General features: G+C 38.7%; 1 protein-coding gene across 1 annotated transcript; it reads right to left on the reverse strand.

Moving 5' to 3' along the window:
* Positions 1-2,885: 2,885 nt before the first annotated feature.
* Positions 2,886-17,968, reverse strand: elovl3.L (ELOVL fatty acid elongase 3 L homeolog). The gene is made up of 4 exons (XM_018225418.2): positions 17,765-17,968; positions 11,867-11,998; positions 7,815-7,966; positions 2,886-4,148 (listed from the first exon to the last, which is right to left on the reverse strand). Exons 1-4 carry the CDS (start codon positions 17,869-17,871, stop codon positions 3,727-3,729), a joined length of 813 nt encoding a protein of 270 aa, XP_018080907.1. The 5' UTR covers positions 17,872-17,968; the 3' UTR covers positions 2,886-3,726.
* Positions 17,969-26,758: the final 8,790 nt, after the last annotated feature.

The raw sequence follows: 26,758 nt of genomic DNA on the forward strand, positions 1-26,758 counted from the left end.
TTGCTAAAAATGCCTTATTTTATATAGTGAACTTATTGCACCAGCCTAAAGTTTCAGCTTCTCAATAGCAGCAATTATTCAGGACTTCAAACTTGTCACAGGGGGTCACCATCTTGGAAAGTGTCTGCTACAGTCACATGCTCAGTGGGCTCTGAGCAGCTGTAGAGAAGCTAAGCTTAGGGGTCGTCACTAATTATCAAGCAGAAAAGGAGGTTGGTCTGTAATATAAGCTGCTGTTACAGGCTGATTATTCAATTCTGATGATAATTTTACTGGTTTCTGTGTTGCCATGTAGTAATTATCTGTATTAATCAGCCTTACATTGTGACATTTCTATTCTATGTTTACTGTATATTGTGAGTGGGTCCCTAAGCCCAGTAAGTGACAGCAGCACAGAGCATGTGCAGTGAATCAGCAGAAAAGAAGATGGGGAGCTACAGCGGCATCTTTGGAGACACAGATCTTTACTGCTAAAGGACTGTGGTTGCCTTGGGCTGGTACAGAAGCTCAAAACACAATTTACAACTTTTCTAGCCTGCTTCTTTAGTTAAGCTTTAGTTCTCCTTTAAACTTATCATATTAGCATGTATTAAAATGAGTTGGTACAAATAGGGAGGAACCACTAACAAATAGGTTATGGCAGAAGCAAAGTCTTAATAAATATTAAACAAAGATACCTTTAAGAAGAGAGTTCAATAACTTATTTGGCTTTGCTGTTTTGATGCAGCTTCAGTTTAACAAATTAATACAGTTTTTCTACTAAAAATCTGTTCGTTTTTTTTTGGCTTCACATTTATAATTTATTATGCAGGGAGACTGGAAATATTTTTCCCAGCCTCTGTGCTTCATATTCTCAGGCATATTTACTAATGGACAAACATTGAGTTTTTGTTGAATGATAGCTGGCTACGCCATCTGCAGTTTCCTAAAAGATGAGCACAAAAAGTTTTGGCAAATTACCTTTTAACTGGTTAAAACGTTCTCTTCCATTGGCAAAAATTTTGCATCTTTTTTTTTTTTGCCAGGTGAATTTTCTGCAACGTAGTAAGATCACACATTATTTTTTTGCAAAAATTTCAGGCTGGCAAACTTCCATTATAAAGATAGAGCTTTCCCTGTTAGTCCAGCTAAACACGGAAGTGTATAGGATTGTATTCGCAGAGTGGGGATATGCTTATTGGGGGTCATTTATCAACACTGGGCAAATTTGCCCATGGGCAGTAACGCATGGCAACCAATCAAATTACTGAATTCATTGTTCTACTTGCAGCTGGCTTTAAAAAGCTAATCACCGATTGGTTGCTATGGGTAACTGCCCATGGGCAAATTTGCCCAGTGTTAATAAATGAGCCCCAGTTTGTCTTTGACCTTATGGATTTTTTATGAGTTAACTGTCAGTAGTTTTGCACAGAAGCTGAAGAGAGTTACAATTAGAGAGTTACATTTTGATAAATAAAAACATGTTTTAACACCTCCAGATCCCTTTTTTTTGTTTGTGTTAGTATGTGTTCATTAATTCGCTTCAATTTAAGTGCAGAATAAGTGCATGATTAGAGAATAATAAACGCATTCTAAACACAAACACCTTCAATGTTGTCACTTTCCATTTCCTGTATAAATAAAATACTTCAGGTCGAAAAAATAAAAAAAAAGAAATTTGTGAGTGTAGCACAGTAATATGTCACATTTCAATGTCTCAAGGATCATAAATATAATAGGTATAAAAACATGATTTATAATGCATGACATATCTCTGTTATATTCCCCAAATTAAAAAATAATTGTTAGTGCAAAATGTAATCACTTCCACTCAACTTCCAGTTTTGCTAACCAGAAAAATATAGTAAATCAAACAAAAACAATGCTGATTAGAAATATGCTGTTAACATTGTTGCTTTTTCTATGACAAAAGAGTTGTAACTGCACTAGTTGGATAAACAACGGCCTACATATTATGGATTTAGGTAATCGATGATTTAAGGCATTCTTGATATTAAAGGGGTAGTTCACCTTTGAATTAAATTTTAATACGACGCAGAGAGCGATATTCTGAGATAATTTGCAAATGTTTTTCATTTTCTATTAGTTGTACTTTTTGAGTTATTTTGCTTTTTATTCAGCAGCTCTTCAGTATGAAATTTCAGCAATCTGGTTGCTAGGGTTAAAATTACATGTATTGATTTGAATAAGAGACTGGGATATGAATAGGAGAAGGCTTGAATAGAAAGGTGAGTAATAAAAAGTAGCAATAGCAATAAATGTGTAGCCTTACAGAGCATTTGTTTTAAGCTAGAAGGAGGCAAATAATTAAAAAAAAAAAAAAAACTATAAAAAAAAGAAAAAATGAAGGCCAATTGAAAAGTTGCTTAGAGTTAGGCATTCCATGCCACTAAAAAATGTACTTAAAGGAGAGCAACCCCTGTAAGGGGCCAGAGACCCTAACATTCTAATAAATGCACTAGAGGTGTAACTAGTAGTATTCCTGGTGTTGTACAGAAACACAGGCTAAATTTGGCATAATCCAGTAATCAGCAGCAATGGATTTTAGGACAAAATTCGATCTATTTGGTCTCTGCATAGTCATTTATGTACTGATTTAAAACATCTGTTAATATGAGACAGAAAAATTCTATGTGAAGATGCACAAAATACAGTAGTACAAATGTTCTTGCCCAGGAGCTTAGTTATGGAAACAGAACACAGAGAATAGTTGCAAAGTCTATGGGGAAACTAGGGCTCAAGGCAGTGTCGACTGGGACACCAGGGGCCCACCCAAAAACCTTAGACCAGGGGCCACTCTCAGTACTATTATTATTCTTCTCCTCACTCAACCTCTATTCTTCTAGTCTCTATTCTTTACATTCTATTATTCCATATATTTAACCTCTTTGTTCTCAAAGAAATAGGAAATAGCCATGAAATAGGCCAAATCTTTAGCAACTCAAGGGCCCCCAAACACCTGGGCCCACCGGGAGTTTTCCTGGTATCCCAGTGGGCCAGTCCAACACTGGCTCAAGGTCCAGTATATATTGTACTAGTGTGTCTGACTTAGACCTGTGCAATGACATCTGCAGGAGATTGTTTTCAATACAATATGCCTGCTTGGTTTAGTGTTTAGTTTATCCATAGACTTTAACGGCTTAACTTCCCTATGTGCGCTGTCTGATATGAGTCTTATAATGCTGCATTCACTGTGTCTGGGGCATGGGTTAACATGGTGCTATTATATACATGTTGCTTCCATTACATTTTCTTGCAGAAATAAATTAAGAGGAAAAACATAAAGGAGCTATACCAATTTCTGTTTTGCACAGAGCAAATCTATTTTCAGTGTGCAGTTATTTGCATACCGTTATCTGAGCCCAAATTGGCGAATTCATTTAAAAAAAAAAAAAGAGGTATTTTGCATCAGATGAAAATATTACTGTTATCCTTAAATTCACAGAAAACGTTCCCTTTAAATAAAAAAACTTCAAAATTGTTTGCATTGTCAGCACCTCGTATTAAATAACACATCAACGTGGCTTGCGTATGTTATACTTTTCCATAAACACAATAATCTTTATAGAGATGGTGCCGTTGGCATCCCATCATTATTCACTATAGGTGTTTCTAACCTTATATGCACTATTTATTATGTAAATATAGTCCTTGGTCACATTGTAGTTGGAAATGTACAGATGTTGGCAATACTGCTCCAAGGAACAGGCCAAGGATCTCACCAAATTAATCATTCTTCTTTTGAGTGGGAAATTTCAAGTATGCTTTATGGAAGAAACTACAGAAAAGGATCAAGTAACTGAAATACATCAGAGAGGACCAGAATATATTCTCTGTGGTACTCAAACAAGTTCCATCCTGCATCCACCTATATACGAGAACGTTCACCACGATGCCCATTACCATCTGTAAGATCTGGGTAAATGTGATGAACATGGCACAGGGGCGTGGAACGGGAATCCCAGCGGCACGCAATGTGTAGTAAGAGTACATAAAGGCATGCACCGTGTAGTTCATGGTCATGAACCATCCACCTCCAGCAACCATGTCCTTGTAGGTATACCAAGTGTAAAGCAGCACAGTGATGTGGTGGTACCAATGGAGGAAGATCAGCTTTTGCTTGCGCAGGACAATAAAAAAGGTGTCACCTAAAAAAAAGCAATAAAGCAGTTACAGAAGGTATAGGTATATGATCCATTATTTCGAAACCCATTCACCAAAAAGATCCAAATTATGGGAAAACCATCACTCATAGGGATAGATTTATCAAAGAGTGAAGTTAGAGATCTCCATACCAGTGAAATACCACCTCTCTCCCTTCATTTCTATAGGATTTTCTAAGATGTATTTATAAAATGGTGAACTTTCAACATCACTCTTTGATAAATACGCCCTTTAAAATCCCATAGAAATGAATGGAGAGAGAGGCGGTATTTCACTCTGTGGACTGTTGAGATCTCTAACTACACTCTTTGATAAATATACCCCAATGACTCCATTTTAATCAAATAATTCAAATTTTTAAAAATGATTTCCTTTTTCTCTGTATTAATAAAAAATTACCTTCTACCAGGTCTGGAGTAGAAGGAATATGCCCTGGCATTTCAGGTACACAGAGGCCCAAACAGGCCACACAGAGGCCCAAACAGCCCCCACCAGCCTAATATATATAGTGACTGTCTATGGCAATTTACAGCAGCCCCTCTGGCATTTGCCAGAACCCACAGATTGCCAGTCCAGACCCGCCTTCTACTTGATCCCAACTAAGATTAATTAATCTTATTGGAAGCAAAATTAGCCTATTGGGTTTATTTCATGTTTTAAATATTTTTTAGTAGACTTTAGGTATGAAGATCCAAATTACAGAAAGACCCCCTTATCTGGAAAACCCTAGGTCCCAAGCATTCTGGATAACAGGTCCCATACCTGTAGTAATTAATCAATCCAAAGTTATATATATGATGCAAAATAAATCAGACTTTGAGAAGTCATGTTGAAAAGGAAAACATATTTTAGGATTTAGGAATGCCAGAAATTAATATTTATTCTAAAAGGTAACCTTAATGGGGTTCACTGAGCTTAACGACAGCTAATCAAATGAAGAAAAGGAAAAGGGGAAACAAGGAAAAAGGGGACAAACTATTGCACAAACCCTTTAAAGTACAAACATATGCAAGTTATGCATGGAATGTTGTGTGTTGAGACTACAAATATATTTGATAGATGTATTTTAAAGAGAAGACCATCCTCCACTTTATTTTAGTAATATTACAACACTGTTGGGTAGAAATAAATATATTTATTCTTCTATTGAGAAATCACTTTGTGACAGGTGACTGAGTTCTTTACATAAGGTGTATGACTGAAAGGGGGCAAAGGACAATATAAGCAGACAGATACTATAGGTAACATTACACAATAGTAAGTTCCCTAATGTAAAACTGTCACATGAATCATTCACAACTAGAAATTGTTCTTTTTTAGATCTGAGATCAGTTTTACATGTGCAAATATAGCATATTCCTAGCTGTAGTTTTATTAATGCCTAGCTGAATAATGTAGAATTTGGTTTCATATATATACATATATAAATACATTAGAAATAAACCATCATTTTTGTTTGCACAAGAGACATTGGAGTGCGATTGATTTTTGGTAATGTATTAAGACTTTCTATAACCAGCACCCATGCAGCTGCTGTGTATATATATATATATATTTATATATATGTATTTATATGTAGTGTAATAAAATAAACTAAATTATTTTTCTGCTTATCTAGACTGCTTGAAAACAAACCCTGTTTCCTTCTTCCATCTAAACTCTTTTATATTTTGTTTCATAATTTGTTCCATTTTGTTGTATGTTTACTATATTGCATGATAAATTGTTTGATAATAAAATGGCAAATATATTGTATTTCCCAAATTGCTGGGCACCCCAATCTCACACTATGCAGAATCCCCACTTGTGAAACAGGACTGATGACTCTTCTAATAAACAAACAAAAAAATATAACCGTATGAAAGGGCATGGGACACAGAAACAGGTCACAGGTTACCACCCAAAGAGATGGGTGGATTAAAAGCAATTTTCAACACCCCTTTTTAAAAATAGGCATTGTTACACCCTGAGAAAACAGAGAGGAATACCAGCTCTGATAAATAGATGAAAGTGCATTGGTGGGCTAGAAGAACTGGTTGCTCTGCATTTCAAACAGCTTGCCTCTTTTATAATTCATTCCTCCCTCATGATGATAAGAAAGATCTAACCAGTTCATAACTAATTTGGATCCAGAGCTGCTTTAGGGTAAGGTCACACTGAGTGATTCGGGAGATTTAGTCGCCTGGCGACTAATCTCCTCGTCTTTGCGGCGACCAATCTCCCCGAATGAAAAATTGCCAGTGCTAAAGCACACGCGGCACACGCTGGCTAAAATAAAAAATCGTTGGCGCTAAAGCACATGCGGCATTTCATGTTCCAAAGTCGCCCGAAGTTGAAAAACGAAACGCTGCATGTGTTTTAGCGCCGGCGATTTTTCATTTTAGCCAGTGCAAGAGTGAGGGAAGGCGTTCAGGGAGATTGGTCGCCGCAAAGACAAGGCGATTAGTCGCCAGGTGACTAAATCTCCCCGAATCTCCCAGTGTGACCTTACCCTTACTAAGCTGTTTAGATCATATCAACATTCTTATTATTGCTTTTTAGAGCCACATGAACTGATCTTTATACATAGCAGAGCCATCCTACTAAATGTTGTTATGTTTTTATAGACAGGTAGGAATGCTGACAAACATCAAGCAAAGCCCCAAGGCATTACCTTATCACTGGTTTTAAGGAATGTTTATAAAAATTCTTAACAGTCTCAACTTAACCATTCAATAACTTGCATTTGGCTCATGTTTACTTCCCAGACACTGAAAAAAAACAAGTATGGTGGCAGCTAAATTGTCATTTTTCCAAAGATGCAACACTGATATACACAGCCATGTTTTTCCAATGTCACTCATTCTTTCCTAGCATGCCATTGGTTAGTAGCAGCTTCTTATAAAACCAAAGGTATACCTCAAGTGTGCCAGGAACCCCTACAATAAAACAATGGTAGGGACTGGCATGCAACCTTAGGCCCAATCCCTGCCTGGTTCCCAACAACTGGCAGGCACCTGCCGCCCAAAGTTTACAGTGCCGGTGAGGGGAAAGGGAAACTACCATACAGCAGCCCCCCTTGTCTCCCCATCACAAACGCAGGGTCTTCTGTATAGTAGTTACACCTTTGTATATAACAAACTATTACTCAGCACTCATTTCTGTGTTTTTTATAGAATCATGTGATGTATCTTTTTCTATGCATGCATTCATGGCTAACCACCCATCTTTCCGTTGCAAAATAGGGCTGTTGCTGCTGAGAATTATTAGCACAAGCTGGATAGACTGGTTGCATAACAATAGGGGGTAGCAGACCCCATTGTTGGGAGGAGCAGGAGAAAAAAACTGCCAAAAAAAACTGCTGTAAGATGCCATAGGCAGTGACTATTGATAGGCCTGTTGGGGCTGTTTGGGCCTCTGTGTACCTGAAATTTGAATCTAAGTTTTGGACCTGGGGCCCATCACTGTACTGTAAATACTTATGTTGTAATTTTTACCCAATCCCAGAGTTCACAGGACATATGAATGCTGGTAGTGTGGAAACTTACTCCAGAAGTTTACCAGTTCTGGCACTTTAACATTTGCGATTTCTTAATATCTGTCCTAATTAGGTTTCTTTGTTCATTTATTTTTAAATCAACAGAAAGAAATCTTAAACATAATTTACTCACCAAGTTCTGGCACTTTACTTAGGACAAAGGCATAAGCCCAGAATTTACTAACAGGCCCACTGTAAAACGCACGGTCACACACCGACTGCCTGAAACCACTGCTAATAAGCATATTCCCCATGAACCAACCAGTTCGAACCGCACCTATGATACTGTAAAGATAAAAAAAGAATGTAAAAGTTAAAGGTGATTTACATGCTTTAGAAGCAGAGTGCTACATATAATGGAAGGTCAAAGGATTTTTTGTTCTCTAGAAACAACAAGAATGGTCTCAAATTAAAGCAACACTGTTTAATCTCATTAGGTAGCAGACTTTAGGGGTTATGTAATAAAAGGCACTAAGTTTGCCCAGGGGCAGTAACCCATAGCAACTAATCAGATGTTTGCTTTTAAACAGGTGACTACTAAATTCTACCTGCTGAATGGTTTCTATAGGTTACTACTGCTCCTGGGCAAACATAGTGTCTTTTATATTATAAGCCCTAAAATGTACAATGTGAATTACAGCTTTTGTTTTAAAACATTCCCAAATAATACTAACGTTTAGCATGCTGCTGGGAGGGTACATTTGGTACAACAGAAGGGAGCCCGGATATAGCTTTGGTCCTGAAAAATAAAATGTTCCCATCTCTGGTCTCCAAGTCATATGTGGGTTTATAACAGCAGCCCTGGTCACTTGTTTTCTGCTCCGTGGTTACATTTAAGGCAATGCATTAGAGTCTACTGTCTAATGGCATGGATGTTATGTCTACCCCAAAATTATTTTCCTTGTTTTGTGTATATCTCCATGATGTTCAGAATGTTTCACTCACATATGTACTATTCTCAATAATGTTAGAAACAGCCCTGTGCATAATGCTAGCCTGAATGCTAAATAATGCATGATTGGTAACTTGTTTAGAAGTGTTTTGCTCTAAAACGGCATTGCATTTATTCTCCAGTAAATTCTTGCTGTCTAACTGGATTATTGGGTAATCAACCCCCAAGGCAATAGCTAACTGCACATTTTGCAGATAAAGATATTGCCCATATACTGTAGTCCATATCATGGATATCTATTGTTAAATGACACATTTGTTCTCAGTGAGCTAATAAAAAGCATTTATTATTTAGAGAGCAAGCCTACATAACTTTCACGGCTGCTAAAGTCTTTCTTGTATTGTGATGCTCACTCCAGACCCTTAGGTAATAATGTGCTGGGATATAGTCACTAATTAACACCTGGGCTATTGTTCTGGACAACATATATGGCATTGCAGGGCAGGACGAAGCAACTAAATTATTTACATGAAATCCTACTCCTGGAAACTGCAAATAAGGACAAACAAACAAATGCCATGGAAGGTTTCTGGAAACAGAAAAGTCTAGATTCTCCATGGATACAGCAAACTGCCGAATGCCTATATCTCCCAGGACACGACGGTTCTCAGATAACATGTGATATTAGGTCTGGTTTGCCATACAACTGTCTAAAACAAACTTTGCATATGTTTGCATAGTTGATAACTTGTGTTCTGTGTCTATGAGAACCTTATGTTTTGTTGCTACCAAGACCATTTTGTGCAACCTATTACACAAAGTAGCGTTGCATATACAGTATAGCTATAATGTCCAAATGTGTATTTCAGCTGGTGCTGCCCTAGGCCTTTACAGAGGATAATGCCATGGCCTTCGGAAAGTAACCCATCAAAATATTATACTAAGACACCCAGGTAACTCCTATTCAGCACTACTGGAAGTCATTTACCAACAGGAGGGCAGGGTACATAGGGTACAGTGCTACGCAATATGTTGGCGCTATATAAATACATGTTAATAATAATAATAATAATAATACATTGCTCCATTTTTTTGCACTTTGCACCCTGACTTTCTCCCTTCATGAACTGCCACTGTCCTGTGGCCATGCTAATGAATACAGTGTTCCCTGCTTTCAGCAGTGCTGTATTCATTAAGGACACATGGAGGAGGCACATAGACCTCTACCCATTCCCAAATTGAGCATCATTCAGACATTGTACTCTTAATCTCATACTGGATTTTTAGTCCTCCAGAAGGTGAAGATCACTGTCATTTACCAGGGCATAAGTGCTCCATGCCTGAGCACTAAGGGTCTTGCTCTTGGATTACTACCCAGGTCCACATTAAAACAATAACAATATAACATGCAGAGCCGGGCCAACCAGACCAGGCACCCAAGGCAACCTGGCCGGCATGACGTGCGCGCATGAGCAGAAGCGCATTTACGCATAAACTAGCAGCAGCAGTCGAGGAGACACGGGACCGGACATGGGGTAGGCGACACAGCAGGTACGTGCCTGGCGATCCCCCCAGCTTTGTGCCCTAGGCACATGCCTACTCTGCCTACCCCTAGTTCCGGCCCTAATAACATCCTGTCAAATCAGAATCCTACTCAGTTAATTGATTTGTTTGTTTATATCTAGAAATGCCTGGAATGTAGGGACACTATTCCTCTATAGATAAAAACCATCAATATTTTGTTGACACCTTCACATCACATCACGTTTTTACAAATCCACAGGCCAAATGGTGCTGTACATGACTACATCTGAGATATCACTGCAAGCTGCTCATAGCACTACAGTCCAAATCAATTAAATGGACCCTTGAATCCTGGGATAGTGTATATGACTGGATATATGTGGAGTGAGGAATGGGCCACAGATCTCCATTCCTATTGCCGATGTCATTGATGTAATACCTCTCTTCTGCATTAGCATATATAAATATATACAGTATTTAATATTAGTGTCTTTCTGACAATATTCAAGATAGGGTGGTGGCACATGCGATAAATCTTTATTACGGAGGGCAACTAATCTCCCCAAAGTGCCTTCCCACCGGAAGTTGCCCGAAGTTGCCTCACAAGAAAACTTTGGGCGACTTCGGAATACCAAAGCGACACATATGCCATTCCACCGCCGATTTACATTCTTACCTGTGGGAAGGCACTTCGAGAGATTAGTCACCCGCAGTACTGAAGATTTATCGCAGACGACTAATCTCCCTGTGTGCCACCACCTTTAGAATATTAGATATTAATAACTAAAATGCATATAATGTCTCCCATGTGACACAATTTTATCTTTGCAGGATCCTGCAGAACAAGAGATTTTATTTCAAGAGATGAAATTAGTAAGGAAAGGTTGTTCATTTTACTAATATCTTAAGTACTAACTGAAAAGTAATTTACAAAAGGCTAACTTAACATTAAACCAGGGCCCACATGTGCATGTCCACAAATAGTGGTGTGAACTTTGTCCCATGAGCCTCACACTTGTGGGCCCCACTCCGCCTGTATCAGCTCTAGATGTAAGTGAGGGGTGGAGTCCAGGAATGGGAATTATGGAACATAATGGGAATCATTGGGTCACAGGTCCATACTGAATGAACCACAGTTATGCTCCCACCTAATTACACCACTGCTCACAGATATACATGAAAGAGAAGACGTATACTTATGTGTGCAGTGATCTGAACATGATTCATTTGTGAACTATAGACTCATGTTCATGGTATTGATTTAGAAACATTGCATCATTCAAAATATGGCTGACTAAATACACTCAAGCACAGACTGATAATGCACCTGGAGCCGCACTCTTCTCCACCTGTGAGATAAACCTGCCTTTCAAAGCCCCAATGGCACTGCCAGTAGTTAAAGTCAGTTGAGAACTTTACAGCCATGTTTTATAGTCGGGTTGCAACGAATAAAGAAATAAGGGAGTGGTGCAGAAACAGGGCCAATGGTGGAATGGGGTTCTTAGCAGTAACCTTTGTCTAATAAATAATAATGATAGGTGGCATTTACTACAGGATACAGAACCATGTTCCTATATAACCTGCACGTAAGCATGAATTTCATTTTATTAGTTACAATAATATCCTGATACTTCACTATTTCAGTTAAAAAAAAAAAGTGAAATAAACTGAGAAAATTGGTTACATTTTGCAGTGGTACTGGTTTTTGTTCTTTTTGTGCTTGCTTTTTAAGAGCAAATTTTGGTTAAATAGTCTTATAAAAGACTTACCTGAAGACAGCTAATGTGAAGGACCAGAGAACTAAAGGCCGGCGCAATTCAAACCTCCTTCTTTCTTTCATCATATGTTGACCTCCAAATATCAATGCAGCATACAGCAATGAGAAGAAGAAAGACTTGCTCCTGAGGAAGAAACATTATTTTTGATTATTGCACACAATCAGCATTGAAATATATTAAGAGGGTACCTATCACCTAAAAATGTTGGGGCGGGGTAACAGAGCCTGCACTCGAGATGGGGGAAACAGTGGTGTTTTTTGCCAATACTTCCACGCCAGTGCTCTGCCCCTCACACTAGGAGCTGGAATTGACCCTAGGATCCATTTATAATGATAAGAACAAATAATATAACAGTAGCAGCATTGGTTTTAAGATCCAATAGTAGAAAGTTTACCCAAAGATTCCTGGGATCTCCCTTTCTTTGCAGGCTCTGTGGTTTTTTTGATTGGTTTTAAGATACCATAGACCTGACAATTATCTCTCTTCTGTGCAGGGGCGTAACTATAGAGGAAGCAGACCCTGCGCCTGCAGGGGGGCCCAGGAGGTATAGGGGCCCCACGAGGCCCTAATTCATATACAGTTTCAATAAATATTGGTAAAACAAGTCAACTGCTAAAAATTTTGGGGGCCTGAAAAATAATTTGCTGTGGGGCCCAGTAATATCTAGTTACGCCACTGCTTCTGTGTTCTCCAAGGTGTCAGTCTGAGTCGCAGTACTTGTGGGATTTTGCTTCTATTAATGCTCAGCCTTTATAAAATTAGTTGGGGTTTGGGGAGCAGTTAACCATAGTCTATATATTTTATGCATATTCTCTGATTTTTGTACATCCTTCAATGATTTCGGCATACTCAGAACACCTTGCTTACTACACATGTGATCACAAGTAGCAAACATTTCAATCAAATTTAAAAAATACATATTTGCATATAAAGAGGGAATTTTAAACATCAATCAATGAAACAGAGAACAGAGGAATATAATCATCATTGCAGAAGTAAAAGTTAGACGACATAAAACAGAACATTTGACCTTTACATCAGGAAATGGGAGTTTAGTTTTATGATCAGTGTTATAGCTCTTGTTGGGTGTGTATAGCATATCTGAGCTTTGCAGGAATTTGAAGAATACACTTGTATCACCTTTGTTCCATTGCCTAAAGTCATTTTCTGCTTCTTAGTTCTTTAAATTGCATATATGAGTTACTTGGGCACTGCAGTAATAGAATCTTACTTGAATCTGACATAGACAAATGTACCTATAAATGGAGAGTTGGAGACCAAGCCCTGATTTTACAGGGTGGCCATAACTGGACCAACTGGTATGGTATTCAATCAATTGGTCCAAGGGTCAAGGGATAGATACTAATGGAATCTGGTGGTTGTCTGCTTTGCCCCCTGCTTTCCATGATTTTGTGCAGGGACATGTTGTGACAGGAGCAAAATTGCCTGTCACTTGTGGCCACGCCCCCCCCCCCCCAAAAAATTGCAGAGGGGGGCCCAGATAAAAATTTCATGGGGAGGGGGTGTGCCCCCAAAGTTGTGCCCCTGAAAGTTGTGCCCCTGACAGATACCATGTGGGGCTACCTTTATCGTATATGGTAACATACGGTATGGTCATCTTTTTCAGTTTAGAGTTGTGCAGGAAGAAATGGAGAGGGTTGTGTCCCCAGCCATGTAAAGGAAGGCCTGCGAAGAGAGAGAGACAGAGAGAGGGACAGAGACAAGCATGTAGATAGAGGAGTGGTTCTGTACCATGTCTGAGATTAAGGCATGCGGAAAATAAATAGAGAACCTCAGTGGTAGTAAAGTGCAGGTTGAGGAAAGATCAACATGTGCCCTTTTCTGGGCATAAAAAACTAAAGGGAGTTCATATCAGATAGCAGCCCCAGATTCCCAGTATCCTCTAACAAAACCATTTGAACAGAAAATATGAGACAGCTGTGCCTCCTCTCACTGTCAAATTGACAGATTATATGTATTTCTAGTCTGGACAGACTACCTTTACTTGCCCCTCTACAGACAAGGCCATAACCATAATCACATTGTAGCTTTATTTGTTTTTGTCATAAAACCAACAAACCTTTTTTTTACATAAAGTATATTCTCCCTTTAACCTCCTTTCCCACATCATAATTTAAGTGACAATAAACTGTCACAGACCGTGCCACTGCCGGTATCACCCTGCACATTCAATATTTTCAACACACCAAACAATAAAACTTTGGAGGGCAGGTCCGGACCGGATCTGTGGGTTCTGGCTGTTGTAAGATGCCATATACACTGTAAAGTGACTATTAAGTGGGCTGGTGGGGGCTGTTTGGGCCTCTGTGTATTTGGAAATCCAGGGCCTATTTTGAATCCCAGTCCAGCCCTGTTGGAGGGACTTTAGAGGGCACTGTATGACAATGCTTGGTGTTTATTGTCATGATAATTAACTGGCAAATCAATATTGGCTGCCACGGATGTTGGAAATGTGTTTGTAGCAGGGGAAAGAGCAAGTAAATGCAAAGCTACCTCCACCCACTGAAATTCCTCGCACACCTTAGTATACATCTCAGTATACACACCCAGGCCGGCTTCATTTAGTACAAAGAAAACTGTCAAATCCCCTTAAATAGACTATAAGCTATGCTCTGCCTGCTGTGCTCCTACTTAGCAACTCTATACAGCATGGTATGTTCATATTGTTATTACTGAAGCCACCATAACATAGTGACCATTCTAGTGCCCTAAATAACATCCAAATAATATCTTTGCACCCTAGTATGTACTGTCCAAGATGCCATATGTGCTGGTATACAGAACAAAGCACTTTAGTTGACACTCTGTATAGTTAATTGTGGCCTCATTCAATTGTGTATACAGGTATGGGATCTGTAATCCAGAAATCTTCGAATTACGGAAAGGCCATTTCCCATAGGCTCAATTTTATCCAAATAATCCAAATTTTTCAAAATGTTTTCCCTTTTCTCTGTAGTAATAAAACAATACCTTGTACTTGATCCAAATTAAGGCAAAAGGCATTTTGACCACTGTGACATGGGATCTGCAGGACATTTTCTAGGGGGGGGGTCAAAGTCATCAAATAAAAGAATAACCAAATGCAGTACAGGCATGGGATCCATTATATGGAAACCCATTATCCAGAAATCTCCGAATTACAGAAAGGTTGTCTCCCATAGATGCAATTTTATCCAAATAATCTACATTTTGAAAACTGACTTTATTTTTCTCTGTAATAATAAAACAGTCCCTCGTATTTGATCTAAACTAAGATATAATTAATCCTTATTGGAAGCAAAACCAGCCTTTTGGGTTTCATTAATGTTTAAATGATTTTCTAGTAGATTTAAGGTATGTAGATTCATATTACAGAAAGATCTGTTATCCAGAACCCCAGGTCCCATAGTATAAGTTTGCATTTCTGGCTTGGCTGCTCTCTGCAAACATACAGTTGCATGTATTTGGTATTTTAGTATTAAAGTCCATATCTACAGTATATACTGCTGTGTCGCCATTTCTAAATACGCTGACATATGGGGAACAAGCACCTTTTTATCAGTGTCAGAGGAAACGAATTCAGTGCAGCATGACACGGTATTGTTCTTATTTGGCATGGAAAATGACTTGGTATTGTACCTACATTTAAAAGATAGTGAAATAGCAATTTGAAAGCCTTATCTGTTATGTTTATTACACCCTAATAGCCTTTTATTAAGCTATGGAAAGTATAGTCTGGTTAATGTGTTATTGGAGCTGTTTCCAACTGATATATATACATACTGTATATAAGTACTTCAAATATAATTCTCTACTACATAACTGAGTTTATATTAGGCAATTGCGTACAAGATAAACAGGTCATGCTGAAGAGATTTTCCCATTAATTATGTTGTCAATCCATCTCTCATTAGGCAAAGGAGGAAACTTAGGTGTGGGAAATGAAATGGAAAGAGGTGTATCCCATGTACTTCCATCATCTGGAAACTAACAAATCTACACATGCTCAATGGGCTGGAACTATCCATGTAATCATAAGAGCCCTAACTAAGGAATCCGGTGACCTGTGGAATCAGAATAAATATGACATTGAAATGCCCCGTGTTGATCTATATTTTTGTTCATTTATAGTGTCTGATGATCTTTGGGAAAGCCTTGGAGGGCACATACAATTTGTTTACTGTAAGTGCAGGTAATCTTTTCCATCTCTGTCTCTGTATGTACATCAAGTTCAACCTTTTACTGTAGTAAATACTACCTAACTTGTAATGATGCATCGCATGACATGCACACTCTTATAGCACCATTTATATAATATTATTATCAGTGTGGACAGCATGGGTGCTTCGCCAATGAGGCAAGTTGAGGCTGTCGCCTCAGGCAGCAGCGCCCCACTAGGTACCAGGGGCAGTAAAAATGCTGCTCCTGGTACTTTAAGAGCGAATTTCCGGGGGAGGGGCCAGGATCGCCCCTGGTGGACAGTAAAAACCTACTATAAAATACTGATACTAAGAAGACAGTTTATCAAGCCTGTGTTTTTAAAAAAACTTGATAAAACTTGTGCAACTTCTTTCCCCTCGATTGCCAGCATATTTAAGAAAAAACCTGATCAAGTTGTGAATACAAAATTGCATTGTTTCATTCATTTTTCATGTGTCCATTTTAAAAATCTCAAAAAACCTAAATAAATGCTTCAGACCTGTTACAGGTTTTAGGAGGTGAAGTAATTAATTTTTTCTTCAAATAAAATGTAAATTTTCTATTTTGAAATACTTGTATAGGTATGGGATCAGTTATCCAGAAACTCATTATCCAGAAAGCTACGAAAGGCCGTCTCCCATAGACTCCATTTTTTCAAGACAATCCAAATTTTTACGCATTTTTTTCTATCTAGTACTAAAACAGTACCTTTTACTTGATCCTTGGTATATTTAATCCTTATTGGAGGCAAAACCAGCCTATTAGGTTAATTTAATGTTTAAATGATTTTCTAGTAGACTTAGGGGCACATTTACTATTGGTCGAATTAACCCTCGATATTCGACCCTCGAAGTAAAATCCTTCGACTTCGAATATCGAAGTCGAAGGATTTACCGCAAATGCTTCGATCGAAGGAAAAATCATCCGATCGAACAATGAAGTCCTTCAAATCCTTCGAACGATTCGAAGGATTTTAATCCATCGATTGAAGGATTTTCCTTCGATCAAAAAAAGCTTAGAAAGCTTATGGGGAAGGTCCCCATAGGCTAACATTGGTGCTCGGTAGGTTTTAGGTGGCAAAGTATGTAGTCAAAGTTTTTTTTAAAGAGACAGTACTTCGACTATCGAATGGTCGAATAGTCGAACGATTTTTAGTTTGAATCGTTCGATTCGAAGTCGAAGGTCGAAGTAGCCAATTCGATGGTCGAAGTAGCCAAAAAAAACCTTCGAAATTCGAAGTATTTTTCCTTTTTATCCTTCACTTGGGCTAAGTAAATGTGCCCCTTAATATATGAATATCCAAATTATGGAACGATCCATTATCCAGAAAAGCCCAGGTCCCGAGCATTCTGGATAACAGGTCCCATACCTGTATCGGTAGTCACATTTTTAGTAATCATGGTAAACAAAGGCCTTTTTGAATATTGATAAATTTGCCGCTAAGTATAGTGATGTCTGTCTGTGGCAGGCTTTAAGTCAGGGACCAAGGGCAATTCACCTAAAGGAGAAAGCTCTAGGCAGATACTGAAACCCAGATAAAGACACAAATGTATTTTTAAAATATAATAATTAAAAGAAATTTGCAATTAGTTTCTGGAAACAGCAACAAGCCAGACAGGGAGCAATAAAACAAGCAGCATATCATGTGAACATGATTCTCTTCTTTATAGTTATATGGAAAGCACTTACCAGTTTTCTTGCATCCATTGGATGGCACCCTGATCATCAAAACGTCTCTCAAAGTCATATTCCTGCAGTAGAATAACTGACAGGTTGTGCCCATCTAATTCACCCATTGCAGCTCCAGGCAGAATGCAAGTCACACAGCAGAGCCCACGTGCACCGTCCTGGTCCCTCTGCTGCTGCCGGCTGAATGGCAGGGAACTGGCAGTGAGAAGCTAGATCAACCTGTCTGACAGTTCTTGCCTCTAGACATCCCGCCCCCATACCTGCCCCTCACCTGCACTGTTAGCATTTAAAGGTACAGGCATATGTAACCTTACAATGAGATTCCTGATAAGAAAACTGCTTTACCAGTGAGGATAATATGTTAGATACAAGATCAACAATAAAATAGGGAAATAGTATGCTGTATAAATATATATTTGTTCCTATTCTCCATTCTGACTTAGACAATAGAGCAGAAATCAGCTGATTAGCAGGCTTATTGGGGAACTGACTTCTGCTGCCTTCTGCTGCATTGTTAAAAGTATAAGGAAAGATAATATCATTATGGAGGCAAGTTGTTAGGCACCCCTCAGTGGTTCTATTTACTTACCTGCAACCCAGACTTGTCTTCCTTTTCTACAAAAAATGCACCAGCCCAATGTAGTTTTTGAGGAACATCACGCTGCCATTGTCCCAGGCACCCACTGCTCCTACTGAAGCTGGGGGCATTTGCAGTATTGTCTAAAAAAATCAGTACTGTACATGTGCCCAGTCAGGGTGGCACAGGGATTCCTGGGACACCAGAACAAGATGGTGCATGGCGCTCCTTAAATATTATCCCAGACTAGTGCAACTTCGAAAAAGAAGCATACCAGCGAGGGGTAGAAGGTAAGGGAGTAGACTCACTGGTGGGCACATATCGGCTTGATTATACCTCCCCTTATTATGCCAGAAGTGCATGTAAAGAAACAGAAAGATATACTCCTCTGTAATGGTTTCAGTTGCAATTACATTTACAAATAGGTTAAAGGGATACTGTCATGGGAAAACATGTTTTTTTTCAAAAACGCATCAGTTAATGGTGCTGCTCCAGCAAACTTCCGCACTGAAATACCATTGTAGCATCAAAAACCGTCTCTCATAGACTTCATTTTATCCAAATAATCCACATTTTTAAAACTGACTTTATTTTTCTCTGTAATAATAAAACAGTTCCTTGTATTGATCTAAACTAAAATATAATTAATCCTTATTAGAAGCAAAACCAGCCTGTTGGGGTTATTTAATGTTTACATGGTTTTCTAGTAAACTTTAGGTATGAAGATCCAAATTACAGAAAGATCCATTATCCAGAAAACCCCAGGTCCCGAGCATTCTGGGAGTGTAATTTTTGGGCAATATTGTTCATTTTTATTTTTGTTTCTGTTCAGTCCCTCACAACATCCCTCATTCACACCACTGTCTGGTTGCTAAGGTTAATCATAATGGACCATAGCAACCAGATAACTGATAAAATACCAAATTGGAGACTACAGAACAAAATTAAGTAACTGAAACCACAACACAAAAAAATGAAGACCAGTTGTAAATTGTCTCAATTATACTTAAAGTTAAAAAGGTAAAGGTGAACAACCATTTTAAAAGGGCCTGCAGCGTTGTCAAATGGTGATACTGTTTCCGGTTTCCCATATTTCCTGTACATATAAGTCCTTCTGCAAACTGACACCATATCAAGCAAAAGATATTATTTGTATATAGATAAAAAAAGAAATACATCTCTGGCAGCAAAATCGTGATTAGAGTGGCCATCTTTTTGTTATTATTAATATTCTTGTTATTTTGCCATCAATTATCTCTATCGCTGGGAGGAGACGCCATAGTGCACATGCGATCTGGATCCATATTTCTGGTCTAACGGTTGGTAAAACTTTACTGGAACACAAGAGCTTTGCTAGATAGTAAAAAAAACCCACAGGGCATGAACCTGGATCATCCAATAATTTGCATAGGCAATGCCCACCCTTGTATGCCATGCCTGTTATGCTAGCCTAACTAGATAATGGTTTACATATTCAGTGTCTTGATTAAAATAATTTTATGGACAGGGGAAAAGGTTAATTTTGTAACTCCTCCAAACGTTGAGTCTTACTTAGGTGATCCGGATGAAGGGTCTATATCCACAGGATGCATATACAGGTATAGGATCCATTATCAGGAAACCTGTTATCCAGAAAGCCCCGAATTACAGGAAGGCCATCTCCCATAGACTCTATTTTAACCAAATAATTACAATTTTAAAAAAGTATATCCTTTTTAGCGGTAACAACAAAACAGTGTTTTTGATGCCAACTAAGATATAATTTATCCTTATTGTAAGCAAAACCAGCCTATTGCCTTTATTTAATGTTTAGGACATTGATTCACATGCGGCGCATTCTCAGAGAGGTCCGCTCCGCGGCTTTTAAAAAAAGCAGACTGCCGCGTAAATACGCTTAGCAGTTTCAAACTTAGGCAACGGCACATTATGTTAGCGTATTTGCGCAGTGCTCAGCTTATTTAATAACCACAGCGTGGACTGCGCCAAAAATCTGTATGTGTGTCTATGGCCTTACATGATTTTCTAGTAGACTTAAGCTGGCCATAGACTCAAAGATCCACTCGTTTGGCGACATCGCCAAACGAGCGGATCTTTCCCCGATATGCCACTAACGGCATGGCTATATCGGGGGTAATTCGAACTATCGAATTATGATACGCCAAGGGGCTCTGATGGGTCGGTCGGTTAAAAATCAAACCTTCCCGATCGATATCGTGGCTCAACCCCAGGTCCCGAGCATTCCTGTATTTGTGTTTTTGCACCGATGCCTGTGTAGCTCCATGCAGGCCAAAGTCAGATCTGTCAAGCTGAGGGAATATGAGCATATGAGTGGATATGCTTTACTCTGCCTCTATTTAAAAATAAAATGCGGATGATGCCCTTGCCCTATTACACATGGGCATGTTTTATGCATTTACAAATGCTTGTGGAGTACAACCATACAGAATTAATTAGCTGATGCATTTTGGTGCACTTAAACATGCATCTCAAATGAGCTTCAAAAAGCATCAAAAAATGACCATGTATAAGAAGACTTCAAAAATCAAATAGAATTTGTCACCTGCTGTAACGCGGGTGACAAAATGTCCTGTCTGTCATTGCCCTAAGAGTATGTTGATATGTGAAGCTAGACACTGTTTCACTTGTTCAATTGGTAAAGGGGGAGGTCACCTTTGAATTAGTATGATGTAGATTTAGTATGATGTAGATATTCTGAGACAATTTGCAATTGGTTTTTATTATTTGTGTTTTTTGAGTTATTTAGCTTCTTATTCAGCAGCTTTCCAATTTATATTTTCAGCAATCCGGTTGCTAGGGTCCAAATTACCCTAGCAATCATGCACTGATTTGAATAAGAGTCTGGAATATGAATAGGAGAGGCCTAAATAGAAAGAATTGTTGTTGTTTTCTTTAATAACAGAACCACTTAACTAATATTTAGCCTGATTAGTTGGGGAAAGGCACGGAACATGTAAGGCTTCCTTTTTGGAATAAAACATCACTTATTTACTTTGCCCTGTTCGATGGTTCTTCTGCCTGTCCTCCCATCTCTGCATATACACAGAAAGCTGTGAGTGACATCTGAACCTTGTTTATCTCCACCATATTATTAAAACTACTGTATTCTAATCAACTTATCTTTTATCTGCTAGTTAAATGTCAGCCCTACTGGAACTTAAATGGCAGCCCTGTGGCTACACAGTAGCATATTTACATAAACAATTATAGAGCTCCTGAAGCATGCATTTTCAGTTACTCATACACAGTGCAAAACAAAATTAACCCACAAAGGACTAAAACTCGATCTGCTAAAAAATACAGGCTGAGAATCAGCCCCTACGGTGGAATCAGTCCCTTACCTGCACCCAGGCCAAAGCAATGAATCCGGGTGCGGGCAAGGTAACGGACTGATTCCACCATAGGGGCTGATTCTCCGCCTGTATTTTTCAGCAGGCCAAGTTTCAGCCCCGTGTGACATTAACCTTATAAAATTACACTGTACAGCACAAACCTGGGCTGCTGTTATGGGGGGCTGTTTGGGTCTCAGTGTACTTGAAATGCTTTTGGATTCTCTAAGGTTGACACGGCAATTGGCCAAACGCCACATCATAGCCCCGCCCCTGACATCACAGTCTACCCCTTCCATGTCCAGCCCCAACGCAGCAATGTTATGCATCACAGCCCTGCCCCCTGCCCGGTCTCCACCAGGCTAAAAGGTGGCAACCCTAACCATGGTGCATTTTGTAAACATTTGAAAACCAAATATGCTGTGTAGTTATGGCCTCCAGTGCTCCAATGTGATATTGTTGAAATATAATCGAGAGAAGAGCAACTAATCTGGTAAAGGGTATGGAAGGTCTAAGTTATGAATATAGACTGCACAAGTTGGGGTTTTTATTGCTTGAGAAAAGGCACTTAAGGGAGAATAAGATAACTATGTATAAATATATAAGGGGATCATATAATAATCTCTCTAATACTTTATTTAGCAGTAGGTTCTTCCAGCTGACACAAGGTCATCCATTCCGATTAGAAGAAATGAGGTTCCGCCTAAATATTTGGAAGGGATTTTTTACAGTGAGAGCTGTGAAGCTGTGGCATTCTCTCCCTGAATCAGTTGTACGTGCAAGTACATTAGCAAGCTTGAAGAATGGGTTGGATTGGGTTTTAGCAAGTGAAAAAAACAGGGTTTTAGAAAATAGCTCTTAGTACAAAGTTGATCTTGGAGTCAGGAAGGGATTTTTCCCCCTTTGAGGCAAATTGAAGAAGCTTCAAACAGGGTTTTTTCCTTCCTCTGAATCAATTAGCAGTTAGGCAGGTTATATATAGACAGAAATGGTTGAACTTGGATGGATGTCTTTTTCAAAGCAACTTTCTATGTTACTTTGATTGTAAATTATACAAGACAGACAGCATTAAGACTTAAATTTTAAAAAACGTAAGTTTATTCCTTTGACTTTTTTTTTTGTTCCATATTACCTTAAGCACAGAATTCTAGATAAACCTGAGTAGCTGGTTTGTTCACTATTTTCCTCCATGTTAATCTATAGGCTCAGGAGATACTGCCCTGTCCACTTGAGAAAAAAACCAGTGTCAGCCAGTTTAGCATTCATTCTGTTGCTGTAGTTTACATAACTAAACACATGCAACACAAAAACATTCTAGAAGGATCAAAGGGCAAGTGCAGTATGGAAGAACTCCGACTTCCTCCAATTTATCTTGATCTAGCAACGAGCTGTTAGTCTAAGTAACTGTCTTGTAACAATGAATGAGAAAAGTGTTAGTGAAGTTAGTGAATGTTCCACCCAACAACTGGGTGCAATTTAATTCAAACAAACATTGTCACTACGGCTTTTGTCCATGGTCTTGCACCATTTGGTTCATGCTGGAATACAACAATATACAATGGGCACCAACAATTTGACCCTCAAGCGTTTAGGCTGCCAATCAGTACAAGTGGCTGATTTATAAGAGAGATTCAGAATGAAAGCCAACAAATAAGAAATTTATAAAAACTAGAAATAATTTGGAGCTTCCGTTTCTAATTTTGTGCTCCTGCACAAATTATATTAACAAAAAATGTAATAATTTTTTTTGCATGCCACAAATGTAGCATTGTAAACCTTCAAGCTGTCAGACAGCAGCACTTTTTGGGGGTCAGTGGTTACTAGCAAATGAGCAATACCATGAGACAACAGACACGTTTGCAGAGCTCATTTTAAGGGGATCTTGACCCAAAAAAGTGATGTAAACTTATTCTGAGTAGTTTACGGAGCACTTACGCAATTAACATTTATTTTCTATATCAGTAATTGGCTTTTTGGAGCCAGCTGTAGGTAGAATAATAAATACAACTATGTGATTGGTTCCCATGTTACTGCAAATATGCCCAGTGTTGATAAATGACCAACATTAACTATCTATGCATTGCGAGTAAGTTTATATCTATTTATTTTTTGGGTTTAGACCCCCCCAAATTTGACTCTATGGGAAGGGCCCACCTGCAGTATTATTTATCTGCATCAATTGTTTCTTTTCTAGAAATGGCAATTTCTTTTAATCTGCTTGTGGAGTTTATTTAACTTTAACTGAATAAATATCTCCTAAACTTTAATGCTTTGTGGAGATTTTATTTTTTGTGGTTTCTATCAGACTCTCTGATGAATAGGTCACTAGATATGGATGAGCATAAGGTTCCAAACTGGGCCAACACTGGTTCTGGGTGCAGGAAAAGAACATCACTAATGCTAGCATGGGGGTGCCTGCCCTTTTCTGAAGGCAGAGTTCAACCTCTGTGTGACATTAGCCTTAAAGTGACAGAGCAGGCAGCCCGCACTGGCAATCTGTGGGTTCTGGCAAATGCCAGAGGGCCTGCCGTTAGATGCCATAGACAGTCACTATGTATTGGGCTAGTGGGGGGCCTTTTTGGGCCTCTGTGTTCTTTAGGGTTGCCACCTTTTATAAATTTTTTTACCGGCTGCTGGGGGCAGGGCCTCAAAAAGGGCGGGGTGTGACATCAAAAGGAGTGGGCGTGACATCAAAGGGGGCGGGTCCACGTGACAGAGACCCGCGGACGCTAGAAGAGGAAAAAAAAAAGGTAAGTTGCAGGGGATTGGGGGCAGGCCGAGGGCTCCTTTTGATCGTATTACAAATTTACCGGCAGCTACATTGCCGGTACATTTGGAATACCAGCCCCGGCAGGTATTTTACCGGCTAGGCCCGTAAAATACCAGCCGGGTGGCAACCCTAGTGTTCTTGAGAAGTCAGGACTGCTGGTGTCACCCTATCTGACCTGCACAACTCCAATTCTTAGGCCTAAAAGAACCACAGACATTTCTCTTTTTTACTTGAGAAATAACAGAAACCATAGATTTTTCATAATTAAAACTATAGCTAAAGTTACCCACAGGACTATTTGTCTGTGCTAACTTCATTTTGAGGCCTCTAAATGCCAGATACTTTAGTAAACATATGCACAATAGGCATCATCCCATTTGAAAGAGCCATTGCAATCATATTTAGGGTGCTTTTTCTTGGTACGTAATGATACATGGTCGATATGATGCTGGTAAGTTGAAGCAGAGGCAACTTTCAGGTATTTCACAGAAACCAGCAAGTTTGGGGAAGCCTTGCTACTCAGATGGGTACCAATTTTAGATTTGGTAGAATGTGTATTTTCCAAAAATATATGTTTTTGGGGGGGGGGGGTAAACATATTTTTTGGTGTTTTTACCCCACAAAAAATGCAGTAAATGTGTTGATTCTCAAAAGAGCAAACAGATTTTTTTATATTCAATTTTGAAATTTTGTCAATTTCCCAGCTGCCCAAAGTCATGTGACTTCAATCACTCTTTACTGCTGTACTGTAAGTTGGAGTGATATCACCCGCCTCCCCTTTCCCCCCCCCCAGCAGCCAAACAAAAGAACAATGAGAAGGTAACCAGATAGCAGCTCCCTAACACAAGTGAACAGCTCCCTGGTAGATCTAAGAAAAACACTCAATAGTAAAAACCCATGTACCACTGAGACTCCTTCAGTTACATTGAGAAAGAAAAACAGCAGCCTCCCAGAAAGCATTTCTCTCCTAAAGTGCAGCCACAAGTCACATGACCAGGGGCAGCTGGGAAATTGACAAAATGTCTAGCCCCATGTCATACAGTATTTCAAAATTGAATATAAAAAAAATCTGTTTGCTCTTTTGAGAAATGGATTTCAGTGCAGAATTCTGCTGGAGTAACACTATTAACTGATGCATTTGAAAAAAACATGTTTTCCGATGACAGGATCCCTTTAAGTAAAGTCCTGGACAATTTGGATGCACTAACTTCATATATGTGTCTCTAAATGCCACATACTTTGGTAAACCTGTGCACAATGGGCATAAAAATGTTCCGTGGACCCCTGGCAATCATATTCAGGGTGCATTTTCTTTGTACCTAATAAAGTGTGAGATATGCAGAGCAGCAAAATAAAACCTTTGAAGTGATTTTTCAGAATTTTAATACATTTTTATAAAAATCGCTATGTTCAGACAAGCTCTGATGTTTTGGTTAGGAGTAGAGAGACATTTTGGAATCAGCCGAATGTGTACTTTTCAAAAATATAAATTGTTTTCTGGAGGTAAACCTACTTTTTCAGGATTTTTTGCCCTTGGAATCTTAAGTATGCCGTGTTCTGCCTTCATGCTTTAAAATTCGGTAATTTACTGACAGGAGATTTTGCTGTACAGAAGTCCTACATTTCCCTAAAACTATAGATCTGGTATTGGCACATTCGAGAGACAGGAGGCTTTCCAAATCAATTGGATTTTCATGTGTATGATTAAATATTTTTCTGATATATATCTTCTATCTTTCTATAAATCTTTTTGCAGAGAAATACAAGACAAAAAAAATTTTTGAAAGCTCAGGTTCTCCCGAAAAAACAATGTAGTTTTCCTAGGTAAACTAAAGGATTCCCCTCAGAAAATGGCCCTAAAGTGAGAGAGGACAAAATGTTTTAAAAACGTCTGGCACTTGAAAAGCGACATTTTGCTGGCACTTAAGGAACAGTAACAACAAAAAATTAGTGTTTTAAGTAATGAAAATATATTGCAGATGTCATGCACTGGTAAAACTGACCTGTTTGCTTGAGAAACACTACTGTAGTTCATATAAACAAGCTGCTGTGTTGCAATGGCATAAGTTGAAAAAAAGGTTATATGGCACAGGTTAAATAGTGGGTAACACATAATACCATTGTATTCTAGAGAGCTCATCTGCTATCTGCTTTGTAAACATATCCTTTTCTTTGAATAGCTGCATCCATTGCTACACGGAAGCTTATTTATATAAACAATTATTTATATAAACAAAACACAGCAGTTTTATCAGTGCATGGCAGCACTGCATTATATTTTTATTATTTTGAAACACAAA

This window comes from Xenopus laevis, chromosome 7L (genome assembly GCF_017654675.1).
Source record: "Xenopus laevis strain J_2021 chromosome 7L, Xenopus_laevis_v10.1, whole genome shotgun sequence".
Lineage (NCBI taxonomy): Eukaryota > Metazoa > Chordata > Amphibia > Anura > Pipidae > Xenopus > Xenopus laevis.